We start from the raw sequence: 26,123 nt of genomic DNA, 5'->3' as shown, positions 1-26,123 counted from the left end.
TAATTTCTCACAAACAATCCTGAAGTTTAAAGCCCTTTACATAATTTCTCATAGTAATGAATGACATTATGGCACCCTTTACGTTCCATGTCTTCTATAGTGTTGTCGTTCTTTGAAGTCTGAAGTCAATTCACAACTGCACTATTTTTTAATCCAAAATAAACGTCATTGTTAATACTCCCTCTTAAACTTTATTTTTTACTTTCACATCCCTTCTTCTCTCCTTTCCCATTCAAACCCATTTCTTTTTCTTCTCTAGTATCCCAATTTTTGTTTTTGTTTTTGTTTTTGTTTTTTTGTTTTTTGTTTTATTTTTTTTTTCTTCTTGTAATTTCTCTTGCTCATCTCTTCAAACAAAGAAAATTTAAAAAAATAATAAAGAGGATGAAACTAAAGTTCCTATATAATTGGAATTTAAATTTGAAAATGACCCAATATTTGTTGGTGATGGAAACAAATCTACTAAATTTTAAGATTTAAATAAACATACATTTTTGTCAGAGAAAAAAGTGTATGGATTATCAAGGCTTCATTCTTGCATGATCCAATATTTTCTTTACGAGGAATGTTGACTTCTGTGAAAGATGTATTTATCAAGTATATCTTTACAAGGAACTGTACAAGGTATAAATACTGTATTAACACCCTAAGAATAGAGCCTAACCAAATTAACCAAATCCTAAAGACTCTCCAAAGGAGACCTAGTATACATGAGACTTTGTATACATTCACACCCTCCCTCAAACTCAAGGTGGTAAGGTAGAAATCAACTTGAGTTTGTTAAGTAGTTGGAGAAAACAACCAGGAGGCAACGCTTTGGTGAGAATGTCGGTTGGTTGCTCAGCGGTGGAAATAGAGCGTAACATCAAAGTTTCGCTCAAGAGATGATGACAAACAAAGTGACAATCATTCTCAATATGTTTGGTGCGTTCTTGAAAAACATCATTGTGAGCAATCTGAATGGCACTACGATTGTCACAGTGAAGTATAGTGGCAGACGACTGAGGAACTCCTATATCAGCAAGAAGCCAACGAAGCCACAAGAGTTCTGACGTAGCATCAACCAGAGCATGATATTCAGACTCCGTACTAGAACGAGAAACAACGTTTTATTTCTTACTGCGCCAAAAAATGAGAGAATCACCAAGGTATAACCAATAACCGGAGGTAGAACACCCATCGGTAGGACCACCAACCCAATCAGCATTGGAATAGCTTGATAAAACCAGGGAAGACTAGGAAGAAAATTGAAGTCCATGCCCCAAAGTACCTTTGACATAACGGAGGATACGAAGAACAGCAGTAAAATGAATGGTCCGAAGGGCAGCCATGAACTGACTAACAATGTGAACAACATATGCAATGTCAGGACGAGTGATTGTCAAATAAATAAGACTGCCGACAAGATGACAATAGAGACTGGTATCCTCAAGTGGAATTCCATCAAACAGAGTCAAGCAAACATTGGGATTGACTAGTGTTGGAGCTGTAGCAAAGTCAGTAATACTAGAGCGCAACAAAAGATTCAAGGCATACTTTACTTGAGACAATGAATAGCTAGCAAAGCTCAATGATACTTCAAGGCCAAGAAAGTGAAGGAAATCAAGCATGAGGATTTCTATGAGCAGCGGAAGAGATCATTCGAAATTCCATTCGAGTTGAACATAAACAATTACAATATAAGAACAAAAACTAACAGGTCATGCATAAAACGAAATTACAGTATGCTAAACGATAGAATCAAGGGATAGAGTATGCATACTTTTAAAGAACCATTCTTCAAACTCCCTCAATCAATCTATAAGCATCCACAGCACAGCAACACGAACGCAACAATCAGTATACAACACCAAGACAACGAACGCAACGATCACGAACCCAACGAATGGCCTCCACGAACCAATTGAGTCACACTCGGTGTGAGAATCCAGAAATTGTGGGCTCTGTATGATCTTGGCTTGAGGAAGAGACTGGAGGACAACAATCGTGTAAACGATCGAGCAAGTGGGAGATAGGAAACTGTCTATCGTATAGACAATATGCTCGATCGTTTAGTAAATGACAGCTTATCGTATAGACTTAGCCATGCGATCGTTTAGCTACGACCAGTTGAATGACTATCGTATAGTCAAAGCCCCACGATCGTTCAGTCTCTCTATAGCTATCGCTTAGTGAAACACTTTCACTTGATAGTTTTTTCCGTGAGTTATTTTCGAATCAAGTAACTCTCTAAATTTAGGAAAATATTTTTGCTTTTATCTTATGGTTTCTATAAAACCACCAATAACCTTCTACTCAATCGGTTATTAGAGAAAAAATATTTAATTATCATATAATTAATATATTATAAATAAATATGATAACCAACTTACCATATGATATTTATAACCTATAGTTTTGATATTTCATCTCATGAAACATATAAACCATAGTTCTTTTTCTATTTTATGGTACTTAATGTAAATCATATTTACATTAATCCTCCACTTGATGTATCTCATACCTCACACCAATATATCATATATAATTGAATTTCCTCATGTTAATTTGAACACTTCAAATCAACCCCAAGAACTGATTCTCAACTTGAATCCATTGAGCTACTAAGGGGACCTTATGGACCTGTAGCTTGAAGCTCCAACGATATGTGAATAACTGACTAAACTCTTTAGTCACGAGATCCAATATTCGTTAACTGTCGGGCACTTCATTAAAGATCGACAGCTGCACTATTCTCACTACAGATATATTTCTGTGTCCATATCAACCAATCAATAATACGATAACCCTTCACATATCACTCGTAAGTACAACTGGGCCAATTTATCGTTTTGCCCCTATACTTACATCTAACTCCTTAAGTGCTATTGATTCCTCTAATGAATAGTAAGTCATGGTTCTACTATGATTTGGTTCTCTCTTCCAAAAAGAGGATGCGACCACTTTGTTCAAGACCTAAAGTCAACCCTTATGGGAGCCACCTATCTACTTACCCCTACTTCTGGGAAGGAGTGAATTCCGTCTTGTGTAACTGAGTTCCCAGCTCTCTAATCAGACAAATCCCCAAAAAGGTATGCTTGTTGAGTTGAAAATCTAGCCACTCTCACCCATATTAATCAAAGGACCGCCCTCAAAGGCAGGAGTTCCCAAAACACTCAGGATTAAAGTCATGTCATCTATGGTCATTATAGTGAGATGTAAGTCTCAAGTATCAACGACGTTATATAAAGAGATTAATCATCTAATGATCCAGTCTTATACAAATTCTTTGTATAGGACACCCCTGCTCGCATGTCCCACATGAATGGTAAGGATCATACCATCTGTAGTAGTTCACAACAATTGTAAACCTCTACAAAGTGGGTCGTATCCGTAATGTCACCAGGATAAGGTATCTCTCCTTAATCCTTATACTACAGACCTTTTAGGTTATTACTTAAAGCATAATTCACTTGTATATCTCATATACATGCTTAAGTTTACATACAATAACCATATATCTTTGTTTATCAGATATGAGTAAATGCAAGTAAAATAACTCATATTTTATTCATAACAATGTGTACAAAGTTTACAAACTACGAGACTCTGGGAGAATTAGGACACCAATCCCAATAGAAAGTAACTGAGTGAACCCAAGTCCTTCATCTCAAAGTGTTCGCCAAGATAGCGTTGTATATCAGAGATAGCTCGAGGATCATCCCCAGTAATAATCATATCATCAACATACAGGAGAAGAAGAACAATACCATAAGTTATCAGTCGCATAAATAATGTCGTGTCATGAGAACTGGATGTATATTCAAGTTGAATGCTAGTGGAACTAAAATTTTCAAACCAAGCTCGAGAGGGGCTTGTTTCAAACCATACAATGCTCATCGGAGGAGGCATACTTTTTAGAATGGATAAGAGACACTTGGGGGTAGTTGCATGTATACTTCCTCAGATAAGGTCCCATTAAGGAAAGCGTTCTTGACATCCATTTGAAAAAGTGGCCACTATTTAGTTGCAACAACTGCTAAGAGACACCGAACAGATGTCATTCATGCCACAGGTGCGAAGGTCTCTTCGTAATCAATCCCATACGCTTGAGAATATCCTTTTGCTACCAACTGAGCTTTATAACGCTCAACAGAACCGTCATAGTGAGTCTTGATCTTGTAGACCCATTTGCAACTAATGAGTTTCTTTCCGGAGGGGTAAGTCAACATAGTCCCATGTGTGCATTTTATCGAGAGCCTGAAGTTCTTCTTTCATAGCTTGCTACCACAAAAGATTAGTATTTACCTCACAAAAGGAGGTAGGTTCAACCAGGAACTGATAGTAGAAAAACAGTGAAAATTTCGAAGGTGAGTAGAAGGTGCCCTTACCCTAGTGGAGTGTCGAACAGAAGAGGCAGGGTCATGAACAGGTCCAGATTCTATAGGTGGGACAGAAGGCTGATCAAGGTCAATAGAGACAGGCACAAACTATTCAAGCTCATAATCATCAGAAGAAGGGAAAAGATCAAATGAACTGTTAGAATCATATGGAAGAGGACTCAAGAGAGAATCATGAAAGGTTGAGAGACTAGAGAACATAGTGTGCTCCCAAAAGGTGACATGGCGGGAGATGCACAATCTATTAGAGAAAGGGTCCAAACAACGGAAACCTTTGTGTTCAGTTCCATAGCCAAGAAAGCAACAGAGATTGGTAGGTGGTTCTAATTTGGTATGTTCATGAGGGTGAAGAAGTACAAAACATGCACAACCAAAGACCTTAAGGTTAGAGTAATTAGAAGAATTACCATATAAGCGTTCAAACGAAGAAGCATTTTGAAGAACAGATGAAGGAAGATGATTGATTGTGTAGACAGAGGTAAGAGCGACTTCCCCCCAAAACTTTGTAGAATAGAAGGCAAACAGAAGTTAGGCTCAGACAGAGTCTAGGATGTGATGATGATTCTGTTCTGCTCGCCCATTCTATTGAGAGGTATGAGGACAAGAGCACTGAACAAGAGTGCCTTGCTGGGTGAGAAAGGAAGAGAGCCTGGAGTCCTTATATTCCAAGGCATTATCTGTACGTAGAAATTTGATTGGGCGAGAAAACTGAGTGTCAACCATGTTAGCAAAATCAATATATATTTAAAATAGGGAAAAGCGGTGTTTAAGAAAATATATCCAGGTAAACCAAGAGTAATCATCAATGAATAAAACAAAGTAGCGATACCAATTGACAGTGGAAATAGGAGCAGGTTCCCAAATATCATAGTGTATTAAGTCAAAAGGACTATCGCTTACAAAACTAGACTGAGAAAAAGACAATGCAGGTTGTTTTGCAAGTTTGCAATTCAAACAGTTAAAAGATACAAATTTGGAGACTTAATCAAATTATGACTAGAGATTAAATGATGGAGTTTTTCAGAAGAAGCATAACCAAGACGGAGGTGCCACTGATAGATAGCAGAGTTGGTGACAGGGGAAGAAAGAGAACAAATAGAAATCCGAAGAGATGTGAGCTCAAACAATCTTCCCACTTTACGGCTCGTACCAATCGTCTGTCCAGACCACAGATCCTGAACCTGACACCCAGTAGAAGAAAAGGACACAGTTAAACCAAGGTCACACAACTGCCCGATGGAGACAAGATTAAAGGACATATTTTGAACACAATAAGTATTAGAAAGATGTAATAGGGAAGTGTCAATGGAGCCAACATGGAATATGGTCATGCAATTACCTGTTGGGATTGGTGTCCTAATTCTCCCGGAGTCTCGTTGTTTGTAATGATACACATTGTTTGATGAATAAAATAACTGTTATTTCATTCTGGCATTTACTCATATCCAATAAACAAAGCTTCATGGTTATCTTATGTGAACTTAAGCACGTATATGTGATATACAAGTGTATCATGCCTTAAGTGATAACCTAAATAGGTCTGTAGTATAAGGGTTATCGCACTGTTGATTGGTTAAAGTGGACACATAATATATCTGTAATAAGGAGAGTTCAATTGTCGGTCTTTAGTAGAGTGCTTGACAGTTAACGAATGGTGGATCCCATGGCTAAAGAGTTTAGCCAGTTATTCATGTACCATTGGAGCTTTGAGCTACAGGTCCATAAGGTCCCTTTGGAAGCTCAATGGATTCAGTTGAGGATCAGTTTTTGGTGTTGATTTGAAATGTTCAAATTGACAAGAGGTAATTTGATTATATATGATTGATCGGTATGATGTATAAGATACATCTAGTGGAGGATTAATGTAAATGAGATTTGCATTAAGTACCATGGAATAGAAAAAGAACTACGGTTTGTATGTTTCATGAGATGAAATATTAAAACTATAGGTTATAAATATAGTGTGATAAGTTAGTTATCATTTATATTTATAATAATATTAATTATTAGATAATAAAAAAAAATTCTCTAATAATCAATTGAGTAGGAGGCTATTAGTGGTTTCATGGTAATCGTGAGATAAAAGAAAAATTGTTTTCCTAATTTTAGTAATGTTGAAAAAATTGATTTTGAGATTTTCTCTCTCGAAAAAGAATCTCATGAAAGTTGTCAAGTAAATAGGATTTACTAAGCGACAACTTGGAGCGAGTTAAACGATCGTGTAGTGTTTGTAGACAACAAACACGCAGCTAAGTGATAAGCTAAACAATCACTTAGCTTTTGCTAAACGATTAGGCATCGACCTATATGATAGGTTCAACCTTCTTCCACTTGCTCAATTGTTTACACAATTGTTGTCTCCTCCATCTTCTGCCTCAAACCAAATCCACACAGAGCCCACCCTCTGGATTCTCACACCGAGAATAACAAGGTAGCTTTCTTGGTGGTGTCATACTCAACTCAACATCGTTGAGGTTATATGGAGGTCGTTCATGTTGTTGGGGTGTTCGTGACCGAGGTGATCGCTGAGTTTGAGTGCAAGTGTTCGTGCTGTGTAACGGTCGTGTTGGACGAGCGTTCGGGTGTTGTTATGTTCGAGTGTTCATGATCAAGGAGCTTGGCAATGAGTCTACAAATGTGTATAGAGTTTCTTCTTAATCTTTTGTATTATCATGCTATAATTTCTGTAATGAATGCATAACCATATATTTCTGTTTATGACTGTAATTTATAAAGTTCATATATGAATGTAATTTGGAATTATTTTTCCACTACTCATGGAAATACTCGTGCACAATTTTCTTCAATTGGTAACAGAGCCAGGTTGTTATGATATTCCAAATTACAAGTCTGTTTTGAACTTCATTTTACAGTCTCAGTGGGTTTATACATTTGTGTTTAATTCTTAAGTGCATTTGTGGATGAAGTTGATGAATGTTTCGGGTTTAGTTGCCTTTAGTTAAAGCTTTCTTTAATTACAAAGTGTCAATTTGTAAGAGCCCTTATGTCTTTGGGCGTAAGTAACTTGCAATCGAGTCTGTAATTCAAAAGGTTTGAGTTAGTAAAGTCGTTCCGGATGAAGTTTTGAAGCATGGAGATGTGGTTTTCAACGAAGAAGAAGACTAAGCGTTGGTCGTATCGTGTAGCCTAAGGTAAATGATCGTTGGGATTTAACTAAGCGATCATGTAGATTTTTCTATATAATCGTGTAGTACTTACTAAACAATCGTTTAGCTAATGCTAAGCGATGGGGTAAATCGTTTACTCTATTGTGTAACGTTGGTTGCTCGATGAAGGTAGACGATCGTAGTGAGAGCATGTGATGCTCATCGTTTAGTAAAAGGCGCGAGCTAGACAATCATGTAGTTAGCAAGCCTCATTGCTTAGTTACTACCTACACGATTACGCGTATACGATACGGAGGCGCTAACTAAGCGATCGTTTAGGCGATGGTGCTTTGCCACATCATAGTCGTTTAGGCGATCGCGGAAGGCGGGCGTTATGCGAAGCGTGCTAAGCGATTGCGTACCTTAGGCTTCATCGCTTAGTAAAAGGTACACGATCGTTTAGCTCTGGGAGTATTGGTAAGCGATAGAGCAAAGCGTTTGTTTTATCGTGTAGACGATCGCGAGGAGTTTAGTATAGGATGGTTGGAGACGCGTTGCTTTGCCCAGACGGTTCAAGACCCAGTTTGCCTGTTTGAATCGGAGACTCCTTATCTTTGTAATAGTTAGCTTTAATTTTGTATTTTTAAGGCAATTTTACCCGATTCATCAATATTGGTTTATTATACATGTGATGTATGGTGATTATATGCCAAAGTGTTTGACATATAGTTTAAAACTCACCTTAGGTTGTTCAATTATTCATGCATCATGTATTATAAATGTTATAATCTAGCATGAGGAAATTACATGAAAGCATGAGTATGCATCATGAAATATAAGAGTTATATTTTGCATGCAGAGAGCATCATCATGCATCATCTTTTTATTAAAAGTGTTATAGTCTAAGGGTGAATGAAAGCACGTTTTGCTTGTTTCATTGCTTTTTTGTATAAGTGTTATATAAAAGAAGTAGCAATGAATGAACAATGCATTGAGCATGACACTTAGGCTGTTTATAATCATTATGAATGCCTCGCATATGTTAGCTTAGCTTTGTAGTTATGGTTTCCGTTTATAAGTGTTATAAAGGAAATTAGATCTAAAACCAATAAGAAAGAGTTGTATGCGGACTTAGGGTGAACTCAAGTTTTTTAAAAGGGTTTTAAAATTGGATTGAGATAGACCTAAGTTCAAGTAGTTCTAAAGAGTTTAATAACCTAGATTAATCTTTTAAAATCGGTTTAATAGGATTAAATTGGTTGGCATAAAAGATTAAATTTGTTTTAAATCTATCTATAAGGGACCTTTTGTCTAAGGCAGGTTCTGGCTAGGCTGGGGTTCTTAAGTTGATGGAAACATAACAGGATTAGGTGTAAAAGATCGAGACTTGAAGGTATGTCTTGGGGGTCGCAGTGGTCTTATAGGACAGTTGTCCAGAATATGACCTTTTTTATGACAGTATCTGCACTCGACTTTTGGACAGTCAGTAAACTTATGCCTAGTGAGCTTACAATTTTTACAAAAGAAGGCTCTAGAAGTACCAGGCATATGAGTCCTGGCGAGTACAACCTCTGATTGCTAAGAAGAAGTGATGCCAAGACGTTTTTCTTCAAACAGAAATTCCTAAATTGCTGCATCTATAGACGGAAGGGAGCTACAGTGGAGCAAAGCAGCACAGATCGACTCATATTCTGAACGAAGTCCCATAAGAACCTCAATAAGGAAAAGGTGATTAGTATTAATTTTAGCTTGATCTAAATTGTGTCCAAGCTGGCTGAAGTGTAGTCAAGTAGTCATTAACAGATTGCCTCATCTCCTGAATAAGATTAATTAAAGTGTTGTGCTGTTGATAGTAGTGAGCTAAGCCAACGGACTAAAATCGGGTAGGCAGGAAATCCCACACACTCTTGGCATCATCAAACACATCAAACTGAACATGAATGGTCGGTATAGATGTATTACCGATCCAAGTGAGATTTGATGGTTTTTGTTGTCCCAATCCTCTAATCGTTCAATAAATCTAGTATCTTCCTCAGTGGATATCTTGACTGGCTGGGGAATATCACTAGTGACAATTCGCCATAATTTACGCCCCATTAGGAAACTCTTCATTTGATGGGCCCAAGTAATGTAATTTGTCCCATCAATAATAGTACTAATGGGATGAAATACATGATCCTTTTCCATGTGGCTTGGCGACTTGGAAGGAGAAGAAAACCAAGGACAACAAGGAAGGCTTGGCGGCTTGGCAAAAGTGATCAAGGGTTGAGTTCTAGGGAATCAGGGATCGAGTTCGGTCGAGGATCGAGTTCTGGACCTCGATCCTCGACCGAGATCGGGGGTCGAGTTCTAAACCGGGAATCGAGGATCGAGTTCTGGATCGGGGATCAGTGGTCGAGTTCTGGATCGGTGATCGGGGGTCGAGTTCTGGACCGAGAATCGGGGATCGAGTTCAATCGAGGATTAGGTTTTGGATCAGATCGAGTTCTGAATCGAAAATTAGGGATCGAGTTTGATCGAGTTTTGGATCGGGGATCAAGGGGTCGAGTTTTGCATAGTGGGAATCAAGGATTGAGTTTTTCACATAGGCTACAAGATCGATGATCAATTTTTTCATGGTGGGGATCGAGGGTCGAGTTTTTCACAGTGGCTTTGGACAGGGGGATCCGGGTGGTTTTTCTTCACACCGGAGAGGGGTTCTGGGTGGTCGGCCGATGATCGAACAACAACGATGACAGAGAACAAGAGGAAGAAGAGACCAGCTAGCAAGGCTCTGATACCATGTGAAAGATGTATTTATCAAGTATATCTTTACAAGGAACTATACAAGGGTATAAATGCTGTATTAACACCCTAAGAATAGAGCCTAACCAAATTAACCAAATCCTAAAGACTCTACAAAGGAGAACTAGTATACAGGAGACTTAATATACATTCACAACTTCAATTATCATTCTACAATTCATTCTATATTAACATTTTGAAAATGGAGATGGAGCCAAAGAAAAACATGAAAGTTTTAGGAAAAATTGCATTTATTCTTTAAAAAGTATTTAGTTATTATGTGAAAGGTTGTGCACTATTTGAGAGGGATATGTCTATATGAATTTGAAGTCGAAAAAGGTATGATTGTTATTTATTTAATATTATTATTTTTCTAGAGATGTACACTTATGTGTGGGGACATGGGAATTAAGGATAGTGAGGGTAAAATGGGAGTTGTGGAGAATTTTAAGGGCAAAAAGGAAATCTAAAAATTCTCCCTTTATAGCTTCTTTTAATATGGTATAGATGTAGATATAGATATTATTTTAATCTTTCATACATTTGAAACATGTTAGAAGAACTTAATTGTATTTTAATTTTTCTTACAAATAAATATTAAAGTATACAAATATTTGTGGACCCTAGGTAAATTATTTTACGAAAAATGATTGAATGAAAAAGCTTAATTCAATTTTAAAATTTTTCTATAAAATATAAGTTCAATTTTTTTTAATTTATCTTATTTAAGTGAATAATTTTATAAAAGTTTATAGTCCTTTTTTTAATGAATATTACTTAATCTAGATAACATTTAAAGTTATATATATATATAAAGGCTAAATTACAAATTAGTCCATAAATATTAAAAATTGTGACTAATAAATCTTTAAACTTTCGATTTTGGTTCAAATCACTTTAAAATGTCCAAAAGAACTATAAACTTTCGTAATAGATCTTAAAGATATAAAAACAAAATGTTTAAGAATTAACCATTTTATCTAATTAAATTTTAATATTTTTGAACTTTTAGTTAATAAATGCATTAATTAAAAAAAATGTCATAATATTTTATTAGATACAAAGTTAAATTTAATGTCTAATAGGAATTTTTAGTTTTTAATATTTTGAATATATAAGAGACTTATTAGATGTAAAATTGATATTTTAGAATTCAAGGACTTATTAGAAACTTTTTAATATATATAAAATAGTCAATTTCCCATAAACGTTCTAGAATGTGGAAGGAAAATTGCCTTCAGTTTTGAATTATACACTATTGTTCTAAGAAACTTCACTTCACCAAACCTTACGCCCAACAACATTTCCTCATATATCTTCATATATCAACAGCGCTAAGCAATTTCATCAGATTGATAAGAAAAGTTGAAGTGTGGCCTTAAACAATACCAATAAGGGATTAAAGCAATAGTCTTAGAAGATTCAAATTATGAACATCACCAGGTAGTAATCATCAAATCAATTCGTTCACCCGAGGCATTTGCCGATATCTGGAAAGAATGGTCTGATGGTTACTGGTTGTAGATGCCATAGAAATCTCCAGGCAACAACATAGGCTAATATTTGTCTCGATCACAAAACTACACCACCGGAGTTAACAGAGGTTTATTGGAGAAGTGAGCTTCCAGGTTTCCAAGCACAAGGTTAGCCATTTCTGTGCGAGTTTCAACAGTTCCACTTCCTATATGAGGCACCAGGACGACGTTTTCAAGTGCAAAGAGCTCTTGGGGCACTTCAGGCTCATGCTCAAACACATCAAGCCCCGCACCACCTAATCGGCCTTCAACCAGGGCAGCTACTAATTCGGGTTCATCAACGTGCGGACCCCTCCCAATGTTGATGAGAACACCTTTTGGACCCAATGCATCGATAACTTTGCGATTAATGATGTGGTGGGTTTCTTTTGTTAGCGAGCAAGCAACAATCAGAATGTCAGAGTTCGAGGCCAACTCAAGAAGGTTTGAATAGTACTTGTAGTTAGAACCTTCCTTTTCTGTTCTTGAATAGTAAGATATTGGACAGTTGAATGCTTCAGCTCTCTTGGCAATTGCCAAGCCAATCCTTCCCAAACCAATAATGCCAACTGATTTTCCAGAGAACTGAGAAGCAATAGCAATGCCATTATTAGTGCTTTTATAGATCAGTAAGTCGAGAATAATTACAAAGATAAAATCAGATACCTTATCCTGTTATAGAAGATCAAATTATAAGAATATTTGCCAACGTAGCAACATTGAAACACAAAACTAAAAAGAAAAGTGACCAGAGAAGATAAAAGCTTCCAAAGTCTTTTCTGCTTGTGTTATCTTTAGGTAGTCACTCTGAAAAATTAGCAAGAAATGTTCAGACATAAAAACTAGAAAGTAGTTCTTATGTTCACCCTTTTCTTCATGTCCATAACTAACTGCCAGGTATTCAGCTACCATGGTTGAACTTCTACAGGGAGAAAATCAAACCATAATGCATATATAAAAGTTGACACTGATTTCTTGTTCTGTTAGGGAGAGTGAACATCAAGAAGAAACTCCTTCACTTGAGAACAAAACCAATGCACTTCCCAATGAACACATTAGCCACTTGCAGATGCAAGAATAGAAAGAAAGAAATGAATATGTGTGTGTGTGCGCACATGTGTTTTATTTGAAACAAAAAATAGTGCTGTAGAACTTAAAAGAAAGTTCTTTCACTGATACTATCAGAATAATATTTGAATAAAGAAATAAGCTGCACTTGGCTCAAAAGAGAAAACAGAAACCCAAGTTCATTCAAGTCAATTGCAAGGAAACAAAGTGAAACCTAAGCATGGGTTTTCACTTTGTTACCTGACAATTGACTGTCAAAAGGCAAAAGATAAACACCTTTTTGTCCCTGGGATTTGAACTGTCCCTAAGTTTCCAAAGTTAATTCTTACAATCCTTGAGATTTGAATTTATTTTCTATTTGGACATTCAAGTTTTAAAAGTGAAATGTCTGATCCCGAGATTTAAATTTGATTTATAATTGTTCCATGAAGTTTGAAATTAGTTCCTAATTGATTCCTAAGTATAGGAAAAAAAATGTCTGCCTCATTTATAAAATACATATCAACAAAGTCTAGTCATCATTCCATTATTTTTACCAATGTTAACACTACATAGGGACCCTTTACAAACTCCAGGGACCAATTATAAATCAAATACAAAGAGACTAAACATGTCACCTCTGAAACCTTAAAGACCAAATGAATGACCCAAAGTGTCAGTTTTGAAGACCCATGAACCAAATGGAAAAGAAGTTCAAATCAGGGAAGAAAAGCTTATCTTACTCTACAAACAACTATTTCACACCGCGAAATCTCTAACTGCTCCACATTCACTAGGTTTGAGATCGTGAAACATTATTACTTAACTCGACAAATCTGATCTCCAAGGAGGCAAGAATCACCAAATCCTAGATAATTGTTATTTTCATACAATTAAACATTTCTGCTAGGGAAATCCACACAGAACTAAATATAGAGTCGCAAAAAGAATAACTGGGAGAACTTAGTTCTTCTGATCTACAAATGGGAAGGATTTTGCAATTATGTAAACCAATGCATTTTAAAAGACGACACAGGATTGCGAACTTCTCGAATCTCTGCGTGGAATCACTTCAATGCGTATTCGCAGGCCTTAGGGAAAGTTCTTCTTTGGTTACATAAGCTACACTGTGATTGTTTCAATGTCAAAGAACAAGAATTCAACCTCTTGAACATTAGTACCACTTCTTAATTGAATCAAGCATTCAACCATTTGGGTTTGCTATTACTAACAACAATATAAATGATCAGAATACTTCAACTAAAACATGTTAGATAATGGTACCCAAATTCAGGCAATAAACTCATCCTTCATTCAAGTCCCACCAAAGAAAATACCAGGTAGTATTAAGCTCAATAACACAGAACCTTGGTAGTCAATTTGTAGTTACCGATCTTCCATTTCCCGCTTCTGATATATCTATCGCATTCACACAACCTCCTCAGCACCGCTATAATCAAGCCAATCGCCAAATCCGCAACGTCTTCAGTTAAAACATCGGGAGTATTGGTGACCCGAATCCCCTTCTCCTTGCACCTTCTGAGATCAATCTTATCCAATCCCACACTGAAGCTGGAGACGATCTCCAACTTCGGCAAGGCATCAATCAAAGTGGCATCGGCACCAGCCGTTGCATTTCCAACTACAGCACGAATCGAATTCCAGTGCTCCGCGAGGAATTGAGTCCTCTGAGGAAACTGCCAGAACTTGTAAAGATTGAAGCGCTTATCGAGCTCCTGCTCGAGGTAAGTGTTCATCGGACAAGTCATCAATACACCGATGGATTCCATGGTTGAAAAATTAGGGCTGAGGCTAGGGTTTCGGAGGTGGTGTAATTGAATGTAGGAGAAGAAGAACGTGGAGTAGAGGAAGATTCGACGCGCGTAAAGAAACAGAGAAGAAGAGATAATTCGGAAATTATATATAATTAATCAAGGTGATTATCGGCTAGGTTATGTTAAACGACGACGTTTGTTTGGGATGTCCAAGTTCCACTTCAACGGAGATGCAAATACCGTTTATTTCGTTGGGCGAAGAGAACGAGACAGGCAAATTATATATTTATTCCTAAACTTTACCAAGGTTATATCAATTTAAATCCTAAATTTTCATAATTATATCAATTTAAGTTCTAATTTTTGTAATTGTTATTATCGATGTATTTACTCTAATGGTTCATTTTGTAAAATTAACATTTGAAGAAATCTACACACATTTAAAAATTAATGTATGGATAATTTTCAAAAGTAATCGTAATGAAATATTTAATTGATTTTCTTATGAAAAATTAGAAGTTTAATTAACTTAAATTATAAGTTCCACATAATGTTAGTCAAATAAAATTTATAGAATGGTGTAAGTTGATACAATTATGTAAGTTTATATAATAGTATTCACATTCTAAAATTAAATTCTAATTTAGTCTTTTTTATTAAAAAACAAATTTAATTTAGTCTTTGTAAATTCAACCTTTTGTGTGATTTGGTAGTTTTATTTCAAAACATATATTTTAGGTCCCGTTTGGTAACTATTTAATTTTTTAGTTTTGTTATTCAAAATTAAGCTAGTATCATTCATCTTTCTTACCATAATTTGTATATTTATTGAGTACAATGGTTGAATTTTTAGCCAAATTTCAAAAACAAAAACAACTTTTTTAAAGTTGTTTTTTTTTTAGATTTCAAAATTTAGTTTGGTCTTTTAAACTATTGATTAAAAATATATAATAAAAAAAATTGAAGGTAGAAGTAGTGTCCATAAACTTAATTTCTAATAATAAAAATTTTTTAAAAAAAAATAGTTACCAAACGTACTTTCAATTTTTATAATCTTTGTCTTTATACTTTCATTCATTTATTTTGGTCCAAATAATTTTTAAAAGGGATCGTTTTGACTGTCACAAAAATAAAATTTAATTCTAATGAAATTTTTTTAATACAAACTATGACAATGCTCAATAAATGTATTTGAGTGCATTTTGTACTAAAAATGTGGTTTAATAAAAGATTTAAAAAATGAGATTTTTTTATTGCATGAGACAAAAAATGAATATTTTGAAATTTGGATAAGAATTTAAGATACCAACCAAAATATTTTATAATGGTGATTCAAGTGACATTTTAGTCGATGATATATGTCTTAATCAGTTGAGCTATATTCAAATTGACAATTGTGATTAAATAAAAATATTCCAACCATTTATATTTCAATTAAATCTTATATCAAGTTTTTGTCTTGTAATTATTTATATGAACCTTTCAATTTTGTGTTCAATAAATTCTTGAATTCAAAAAATGTTAAATAGATCAAAAACCTAGCAAACCGAAAATTGATTATTCTAAGACTATTAGATACATAATCAAAATTTTAGAAACTTATTGAAAATCTTTAGGGTGTGTTTGGTCCAAGGAGTCGAGAAGTAAGAGTAAGGAAGTAAGGGTGTGTGAACTCCGTTCCTAATTTAACCAAAATAGTTTGTGGATCCCATTACTAAAAAATATTAATTTTATATCTTATCAACTCCTTACACCGTGGGGTCCAAGAGTTCACAACTCCGTAGACTTCATAAGTCCTTAGTCCTCGTTGTTCTCCTTACCCCTATGGTCGAATAGACACAGAATTAAATTTTCATAGACTAAAAGTATAATTTAACCATAAGGTAATTCACAATAAATTGTTTTTGAGCTCACTAGGGTAGGCTTGGTTAGTTGAGACCTAAAGCTAAAGCCTAAACCCTTTGATTTCAACTTAGACTTACTAGTCAACACTATTAAATTCAAGAGATTTAATTTAACCTCATAAATGTGAATAACTTGTATATAGTAGATAATATCTAAAAGAAAAACCTTCTTCAAAGTATATTAATTGGGGAGATAGAAAATCGAACTTTCAACCTTTAAAAAAATATGTCAAAATAATTATTGTTGAGCTAAATTTACTTTAATGGAAAAATAACTCTTATAGGCCCCGTTTTCATATTACTTATTTTTCAAAAAAATAAATAAATTTTCACAGAGAGAAAAAATGTAAAAACTATTTATCGAAATAGCAAAAAAAAATACTGATAGACACTAATAGACTTCTATCAACGTCTATTAGTGATAAACTTTTATTAGTTTATATCGCTAATAGACACTAATAGATTCTATTACTTTTTATAAAAGAATTAAAAATTTTGTTATTTTGTATATATATTTTTTTTTATTGTTATATTTTTTAAAATCCTGTAAAAAATATGATGATGCAAAATGACAGATGAGGACGTAGAGAAAAGCCAATAAGGTAGATAGCTGGCAAAATCAACCACCAAAAGCACTAGCAAACTAATAAAAGAGGAAAATAAAACAATAATGAAACTTTGTTTTGAAAACGACCCCATTTCCCATATCAATTCAGATAAAAACAAAACAAAACAAATTCTATTTTTAAAATATTTAGGAGGATAATTGTTTTTTTCATTTTCTTATAACCATTGATTGTATAGTAGATAACATTAACTTAGCTGAATACCTTTTTTTTCAATAAGAAACTATATAATATGTCGATATAAAATACGAATGCCAAAATAAGTATAACTCAAGAAAAATTCTTTTCCTTGAAAGATGTTACAAAAAACAAGAAACAAAATTGGCACAATAGTTTATTGTAAAAATTAGTAAGCATGCTTAATATTATTTACAATTACAAAATGATTGATGAAAATCATTATAATTACATATTTTCAATTCAAAAAGTGTCATATCATACTACATGATTCACAAAATCATGTAGCTTGAAACTTTTCAAACATCTAGAAACATAATTAATTACAATATATACTAGAAAGTAAGATTTATATACTATAATATATAATTTAACAAAAATTAATACTATATTTCCCTCATGAGAGAGAAAAGGCAATAAATTGATAAAATATTGATTGGTCCTCTTCTTCCTACACTTAAAATGGATATCCATTATGGAAAGAGAGAGATGATGGTTATGAATGACGGATGGTTGTGATTCCAATTTATTTTTCTTTTTTAGCAAAGTTTGACCTGAACCATCCAATTGAAGAAAAATAACAAAGCAAATTCTTCCACCAAGAAAGAAAAGTAAGTTCAAAATATTTATTTATTTTTCTTTCTTTCTCTAACCATTCCTTCTCTTAAGATGCACCTCACATTGCATCAAACTCCTTTTCAAAAATAGAAAGGAGAAAAAGAAGATCAATCCAATAACCAAAAAGAAATAAAACTAGAGAGAGAGTGAATTAAACAAAACTTTCAATAATTCCTCAGTTCAAAGGAGGTAAAGAGAAGCAAAAACAAAAATATCCCAATCCACTTTTTTTTTCCTTGTTCTTCTCAAAATCCTGCTTCTCTTCCTCCTTTTTTCTCAATTCTCTTCATTTTTCTCTCTATGTTGTCTTAAACCCACAAGGCATTGATCATCACCCAGTTGCCGGTTTGTTTTCGCTACTGTTTTCGGTCAAACGTTTCGTCAAGAAACTGAGAATGGTTCGTGCTATGGAGCAGGAGAACGACGGTTTCAGGTCCAGATTCTTTCATTTCAGAGGAACACATGAGAGTACAGGTAGACATGCCAAGAGCTTGAGTATAGAGAGTGCCAGCATGTTGGAATCTGTCATCGAAGATGATTTGTCGACATCGAGAAGCCAAGGATCGACTCCCGTTCACAACAACTCTGCTGAGAAACAACAGGCTGGGCCACCACTGGCACCATCGAATCGCTCTGAAAGGGCTCCAAAGCCGAAGTCAAGCAGCAAGGACGATGATCCTGCCACTGAAAAGGAAGCCAAAGACAAGATGGCCTTAGGTTCACTTTCAAAAACATCTATTTTAGTTACTTACATTTCAAAAAACAATAATTCTGATCCTTGCAACTGTTTATAATCTACTATCTACTTAACCAATACTTACCTTAATCAACTTCAGCACATGCCACGTTAGCATATATTCTTGTTAAAGTTGAAGACAAAAATAGTTGAGGAACAAAAATAGAGATTTTAAAGGTTGAAGAGCTAAAACAGAACAAACATAAACTTGAAGGACGAAAAGGGACTAAAATAGTTGAAGATTAGGTAACAAAATGAGGTCATTATTTGTCGTAGGTGGAAGGCTTTTTATTTGATTCTGCAATTAATTTCCTCTTTTCAATTGGGTTATAATTCAGAAATGGAACAGATGAAAGAGAGGTTTGCAAAGTTGCTGTTGGGGGAAGACATGTCTGGGGGAGGGAAGGGTGTTTCCTCAGCCTTGGCATTGTCTAATGCAATCACAAACCTTGCTGGTACGTGCCTAGAATTTCTCACATGGTAGCCTTTGGAAATTTTAACGCCAGGTTCTCGGCCTCAAAATCTAGCTGAAGCAGTACAGAAATTTCTGTTAGGATCTAAATTTTGTCTGTATATTTGCAGCTTCTGTCTTCGGAGAACAATGGCGTCTTGAGCCAATGTCAGTAGAAAGAAAAGCAAGATGGAGAAAAGAAATCGATTTGCTCTTATCCGTTACAGATTACATTGTAGAGTTTGTTCCTTCACAACAGAAATCCAAGGATGGAACGAATATGGAGGTAACAATCCAAGTTCAAACTCTGTAATTAAAATCCAAGCTTAGGTTAGGAGAAATTCAATCCTTTCAATTCACTAATACCTGGACCCTAATGTTCCTACCTTTCTTTTTCTATCTTACAAGTAAGGTTTATTGTTGTTATAGATAATGGTGACCCGGCAACGGAATGATTTGCACTTGAATATCCCAGCTTTGAGGAAGCTTGATGCCATGTTAATTGTAAGAACTATGGCTTAAATTTACTATATCTTTTTCTTGTGTTTTCTGCATCAGTTAGAATGAATTCTATGTGACATTGGGTTTGCCACGACAAAACACAGGATTGTCTGGATAATTTTAAAGACCAAAATGAGTTCTACTATGTATCGAGAGATGCCGACGACTCAGAGAAAGGAAATAACAAGAGGAAAGATGATAAATGGTGGCTACCTACAGCCAAAGTTCCTCCAAATGGTTTGTCAGACATGTCAAGGAAGTTTCTGCAGTACCAAAAGGACTGTGTCAACCAAGTCCTCAAAGCGGCCATGGCAATAAATGCTCAAATCATATCAGAAATGGAGATCCCTGAAGACTACATTGAATCGCTTCCTAAAGTAAGCAAAACCATCTTCGTAACAATTTCAAAATGAATCTTCGATCAACTATTATATCAGATGTTTAGACAAAAAACAATCGAAACAACAAGAATCATAAGAAGTCGATTCCTATGATACAGAAAAGTATATAGAAAATTATATAAAATCAAGGTTCCATTTCTTATTATTAATCTTTATTACTTTACTAGAATTTAAATAAATAAAAATTAAAAAAAAACCTTTATTTATTAAGTTTTGTTTCTGGTTTTACAGAATGGTAGGGCAAGCCTAGGCGATTCCATCTACAAAAGTATAACAGTTGAGTTCTTTGATCCCGATCAGTTTCTCTCCAGCATGGATCTAACATCAGAGCATAAAATCCTAGATCTCAAAAACAGAATTGAAGCTTCCATAGTGATTTGGAGGAGGAAGATGAACCAGAAAGATGGAAAATCTACTTGGGGTTCAGCAGTGAGCTTGGAAAAAAGAGAACTATTTGAAGAAAGAGCAGAGACCATCTTGCTAATACTTAAGCACCGCTTCCCTGGAATCCCACAATCTTCACTAGACATCAGCAAAATTCAGTTCAATCGGGTAAAAGAATGCTCCTTCCTTGTCTATAATCTCATCTGAAATCATTAGCATTCAAATCAAAGCTTAAAAGTGAATAGAATGAAAATGATAAACCAAAAAAGAAAGGCCAACCCTCTTCTCTAAACAAGAGCCTCTTGTCTGAGTATTCAACTCAGGGCTTAGATTTATATGATATGTCTCAAAATTCAAAAGAGAAATCTACATTCTGTGTGTGTTTGTTCATGCCAAGTTATGTGATTGCAAATCTAGCTACAAGAACCAGTATTATATGAATTCATACTCATAAACCAAATTCTACAAACTAAAATTTCTAAAACCTATTTCCATCCTTTTACAATCCAAACAAATTTTATAGAAACTAAAATCAAAGCTTCTCAACTTTAGGCTACATAAAGCGATGCTAATTAAAATTCTGCCCAACATCTCCTAAATGACATGATATATGCCTTAGGCCTATATAATCAAATAGGAAATAACAGTCATGTGTCCATTTCTTTGGCAGTGTGAGATCATAAAACAATGCCCTAAAACAACGTGGCTATCTACATTATAGCATACAGAGCAAACATTGTAAATTCCCAGTTTCATAGCCAGAAACAAACTTGTATGAAATGGTTCAATAAGGAAATCACAAATTACTGTTGGATGAACTGCAGGACGTGGGGCACGCCGTTCTAGAGAGCTACTCCAGAATACTTGAAAGCTTAGCTTTCACAGTGATGTCTCGAATTGAAGACGTACTCCACGCGGATGGGTTAACTCAGAATCCATCACAAATAGCAACGAGGAGGAAATCGACGAGCGAAGCTCCAGTGGAAAAGTCAGAAGAGATGAACAACAATGGCCCAGAAACGCCGGCTTCAATGACGCTGTTGGATTTCATGGGGTGGGGAGCAGATCAAAGCGAGACGGAGACGAAGAAGGATTCATTTGGGAATTCGGATGATTTATATGCGGATTCAGATCTGAAACAAGCAAACAAGCCAGGGAATATAGTGACGAACAAGAAGGTTTCGTACTTGGAGAATTTGAGCGCTGTGAGAAGTCCAACGGCACGCCATTGAAGAAAAAGAAGAAGAAAAAGAAGAATAGATAGAGAGATGATAGGGAGGGAAATTGAGAACGGCTTTTCCCATATTTTCTGTTATATATAAATTCCTTTGTGTAAATAGGAGGAAGAATGAGATTTTTTTCTTTTTAATTTTAATTTGGGTTTTGGAATCACAACCCCTTCTGTTTGTGTAAAACCAAAGTCTTTTATGTATCATTGTATCAATCAATGTAGTCATTTTAGCTTCATAAATTACATATATTTGTTGATGGCAAAATAAGGTTAAATGAATTCACTTAACTTTTCTGTACCACCAATAATAAATTTATAATTTGAGGAAAAGTTACCTACAAAACAATCAAAAGGCCCATTGTTAGGCTCGGCCTTAGAAGCTAAGGCGCGCAAGCTAGCCACAAAGGCTCATTGGCCTTGGCCTCGATCTTCGAGGCCGAGGCGATCCAATTGGATCTTAGCCGAATTGTCTTTTCTCCCTGTCTATTAGGAACTCTCACGAACCTACTTCTTGTCGATCTTGAGTCCATTTTTTAGAATTAGGTAATTCTCCTGGTTTTACCTTTATCTTCATCTTTTACCTAGTCCAAAATTACCCATAACATCATTTTTTTTACATTCTTCACTTTCGATTGTGTCACAAAGGTCACTTCTATAATGCCATTTTTTTCCCTAGTTTTTTGTTCGGAGGATTTTAAGCTCAACAACTAATAAATCGAAAGATTCAAATTATTGACCTTTTAATTAAATATATATGTCTAGACCACCAAAATTATGTTCATATTTGGTAAATTATGATGCTGATAAATGAGAAATATTTTGTAATCCTTCATTCAACAATTATTGAGGTAGATTAAATAGGTTTCCTATTTGCCTCATCTCCTATTTAAGGTGACTCAAAATAGATGTACCTTTTTATTCAAACATGAATAATTACCAACAAATCCACAATACAATTTTCATATTAAATAGTAAAAAACGTATCAATCCTCAATCATAATTCAATCATTCTAATGGAATTCTATGGTAGAATACTTTTGATAGTAAAAAACGTAAGAAGGTATGTCATCTATATTTTTTTTAGTTTTGATTTTTTATCTCTTCAAGCATATTCGAATGAATCTTGCATTGGAATACCTCATAAGCATATCAATTCTTCAACTGGAAATCTACGGTAGAACACATTTGGCAGTGAAAAATGCAAAATGGTACGTCATCTATATTTTTTATTTGTTCCTATTTTTCATCTATTTTTAATTTTTCACACGAGACAGTGAAAAAATGTATCAATCCTCAATCCTATCTCAATCCTTCCCATGGAATTCTATTGTAGAACATCTTTGGTAGTGAGAATATGTAAGAAGTAAGAAGAGGCAAAAATTGGAACAAAAATATCATTTGATTCATCGATCCTTAGAAAAAGAAATAAGCAAAGTTATCGTTGAGTGAGAAATGAGAAATTCATGGAAAGTTACAATCCCCACTGCATAATAGTGCACCCACACGTCTTCATCGACGTTGTTTTTTAACTGGAAGACCGAGAGCTAACTATCGAGACTTTGGGCTCTCTGGACACATACTTTGTGAAATGGTTCATGTATGCTTGTTGCCTGGGGCAACAAGATCAAGTTGGTAAGGATTCAAATATCCCTTTCTATTCATTTCTATGATCGTAGAGGTGCATTCAATCTTTGTTAATCTATATTTTTTGGGTATTTTCAAATTTTCATATTAGATAGTGAAAAACATATCAATCCTCAATCTTCTCTCAATCCTTCTAGTGGGATTCTATTGTATAACACTTTTGGTAGTGAAGAACGTAAGAATGTATGTCTCTATATTTGTTTTAGTTTCGATTTTTTTCTCTCTTCAAGTATATTATGTTGAGTCTTGAATTGAAATGCCCCATAAACATATTAATCATTCCAATAGAATTCTATGGTAGAAGTTATGTCATCTATATTTTTCTTAGTTCCGATTTTTTATTATTTTAAGCATATCATGATGAATCTATCACTAGAATGTCTCATAATTTTTTTTTTTTTAATTCCATCACTCTCTTAAGATTGGACACAAATAAGATATGTCATTTATTTTTCTCTTATCTCTTCTTTTCTTTATTTTCCTTTTTGAATATTTTTTCTCATCTTTTAAGTTTTATGATGTGTCTAGATATAAAATACAATCAATAGTTTTACAAATTTATTTTATTGTTTTATTTTGATATACGAGTTTATTTGTGTTGGAAGTTGGAACAATCTCGATTGTGATTTTTTTGTATGTAATTCTTTGTGTGTCTTTCTTTAACCATTAAGACCCCTTTTGATAAACAATTTGTTTTTTGTTTTTCTTTTTGAAAATTAAGTTTATGGACACTATTTTCACCTCTAAATTTATTCCTTCGTTATCTACTTTCCACCAATGATTTAAAAAACCAAACCAAAATTTGTTGTTATCTATTTTTCACCAATGGTTTAGAAAACCAAAATTTGAGAACTAAAAAAAAATAATTTTCAAAAAGTTGATTTTGTTTTTGGAATTTGACTAAGAATTCAACTATTTTAGTTAAGAAATATGTAAATAATTATAAGAAATGTGGATGATATAGGCTTAATTTTCAAAAAATAAAAATAAAAAACCAAATGGTTACCCAGTGAGACATAAAATTTTTATTTTTAAGTATTAAAGTCAAATTTGGAGAGATTTAGTTGAGTTTATTTATTATTTTTATATTTTATGAACATTCAAAATTTGAAAATAACATATTAAAATAATTTTATTTATTTGAGAAATTCAGTTTATTTTGATATACATTTATTTTTAATCACTAAATTTTTTCAAAATTTGAAATGTATTGTCAAATGAGGTGTCATCCTTTTTTACTTTCTTTTCTTTCCTTTTTAGTATGGTTTTTCATCATTTGTTTATTGTAATGGGTTTTTTAGGATAGTTTCTTTTCCTTTTTTCAAAATTTGAAACGTATTGCATATTTTTCGATATGGCTTTTGTTTTTTCCTAGACAGAATAATTGAGTGATTAATGAGCAAAATATATATATATATATATATATATTGGCATTATATGAAAAAGAAAATTTAGACATGAGGAAGTAAACGAAACTTTTTTTCATTGTTAGTTTATTTGATTTTTTTTCTATTAAAATTGTGAAATTTTTCTAACACAAAATTTTCATTTCAAGTTGAAAATGAATATAAACATGTTCAACTGTGAGGAAGTTATTTGAAAAAAATAATAAACAGTTAGTTGAGATTTTGAAAATTATTTGATAAAGAATAAGGAGTTAACGTATTATAAAATAAGATACCATCCAATTTTTTTCTCTTTCTTTTCTTTTTTAAATATTATTTCTCATCTATTATGGCGTTTCTAGATTTGAAATACAATCAATAATTTTTAACAAATTTGGTTTTGTTTTATTTTGATATATACGTCTTAGTGTTTTTTTTTTTTTTTTTTGTATTATTTTTTGTGTCTTTTCTTTAATATATTTTTGAAGATTTGATTAACACGTAAAACAAAGGGTTTTGTTTTTATTATTGAGTTCTAATTTGGAGAAATTTAGTTGAATGAACTTTGAATTTTTTTTTTCCCACAAGAACTGAAGGAAACTCGCTAAGGAGATCCTTGAGCGGAAGCAAGATCGACCCAAATTTTCAATTTTCATTTAATATAAGTTTTACTAAAATCAAGAACAAGATATGCATTTACATAAATTATAGCATGCAATCTTAGGGTTTCATAAACTCTTACCTTTGAAGACTACTCTTCAAGAATCCCTGGAACAAGTCACGAATGGATCTCCTTTTCAAACGGGACACCACCACTTGAGAACCCACTGTATTCTCTTGGGACAAAGGATTCAAGCAAGAGTTGTGGACTTTGCTTGAATCATTGGAATAGGGAAGGAGATGAAGAGGAGGAGAGGCAGGAGAAGAATTTTTCTACTATTTAGTTTTTCTAGAGAGAACTCTTCTTTCAATGTTTAAAATCTCATCTACTTCTTTTACACAGCCCATGTATATGGCCAAGAGAAATTAGGGGAGAGAATTGTAACTTCCTCCATTTAATTAATTAATATTAATTAATAAAATTAAATTAATAATAATTATACATATAATAACAACCTTATTATATCTATATAAACTATATGTTATTTCTCATATAACACATAATATATAGTCACATATTGTATCAAATACAATATAGCCTATAGATGTATTTTCTCTCAACAATACATGACATTTAATATAAATCACATTTATATTAAATTCACTTATATTAATCTCATTCATATAATTAATCTTTGAATCATATTCAAATATTTAATTCCTCTCAACTTATTTATGTTATTTAATATAAATCGTGTTTATATTAAATTTAATTACATGAATCTCATTCATATAATTAGGATTTGAATTATACTCAAATTCCTCTCATATTATCTTATATTATAATGTATCACATACA

General features: G+C 33.8%; 2 protein-coding genes and 1 long non-coding RNA gene across 3 annotated transcripts; 1 reads left to right on the top strand and 2 right to left on the bottom strand.

The window, feature by feature from the left end:
• Positions 1–11,431: 11,431 nt before the first annotated feature.
• LOC120085979 (D-isomer specific 2-hydroxyacid dehydrogenase family protein) lies at positions 11,432–14,863 on the bottom strand. The gene is made up of 2 exons (XM_039042344.2): positions 14,199–14,863; positions 11,432–12,369 (listed from the first exon to the last, which is right to left on the bottom strand). The coding sequence occupies exons 1-2, from the start codon at positions 14,619–14,621 to the stop codon at positions 11,851–11,853; spliced, it is 942 nt and encodes a 313-aa protein (XP_038898272.1). The 5' UTR covers positions 14,622–14,863; the 3' UTR covers positions 11,432–11,850.
• A 3,194-nt stretch (positions 14,864–18,057) lies between these two features.
• LOC150033607 (uncharacterized) lies at positions 18,058–21,351 on the bottom strand. Its single transcript, XR_016531671.1, has 3 exons — positions 21,212–21,351; positions 20,218–20,607; positions 18,058–18,615 (listed from the first exon to the last, which is right to left on the bottom strand). It is a non-coding gene; the product is annotated as an uncharacterized LOC150033607 (long non-coding RNA).
• On the top strand, positions 18,327–21,875 carry LOC120087030 (rop guanine nucleotide exchange factor 12-like). The gene is made up of 7 exons (XM_039043877.2): positions 18,327–18,648; positions 19,006–19,122; positions 19,250–19,404; positions 19,548–19,622; positions 19,724–19,996; positions 20,252–20,572; positions 21,229–21,875. Exons 1-7 carry the CDS (start codon positions 18,327–18,329, stop codon positions 21,634–21,636), a joined length of 1,671 nt encoding a protein of 556 aa, XP_038899805.1. The 3' UTR covers positions 21,637–21,875.
• The last annotated feature ends 4,248 nt before the right edge of the window (positions 21,876–26,123 follow it).

This window comes from Benincasa hispida, chromosome 9 (assembly GCF_027475165.1).
Source record: "Benincasa hispida cultivar pf3 chromosome 9, pf3_genome.v1.1, whole genome shotgun sequence".
NCBI classification, from domain to species: domain Eukaryota; kingdom Viridiplantae; phylum Streptophyta; class Magnoliopsida; order Cucurbitales; family Cucurbitaceae; genus Benincasa; species Benincasa hispida.
The sequence above is the reverse complement of the archived record's forward strand: the minus strand, read 5'-3'. Positions and strand labels throughout refer to the sequence as shown.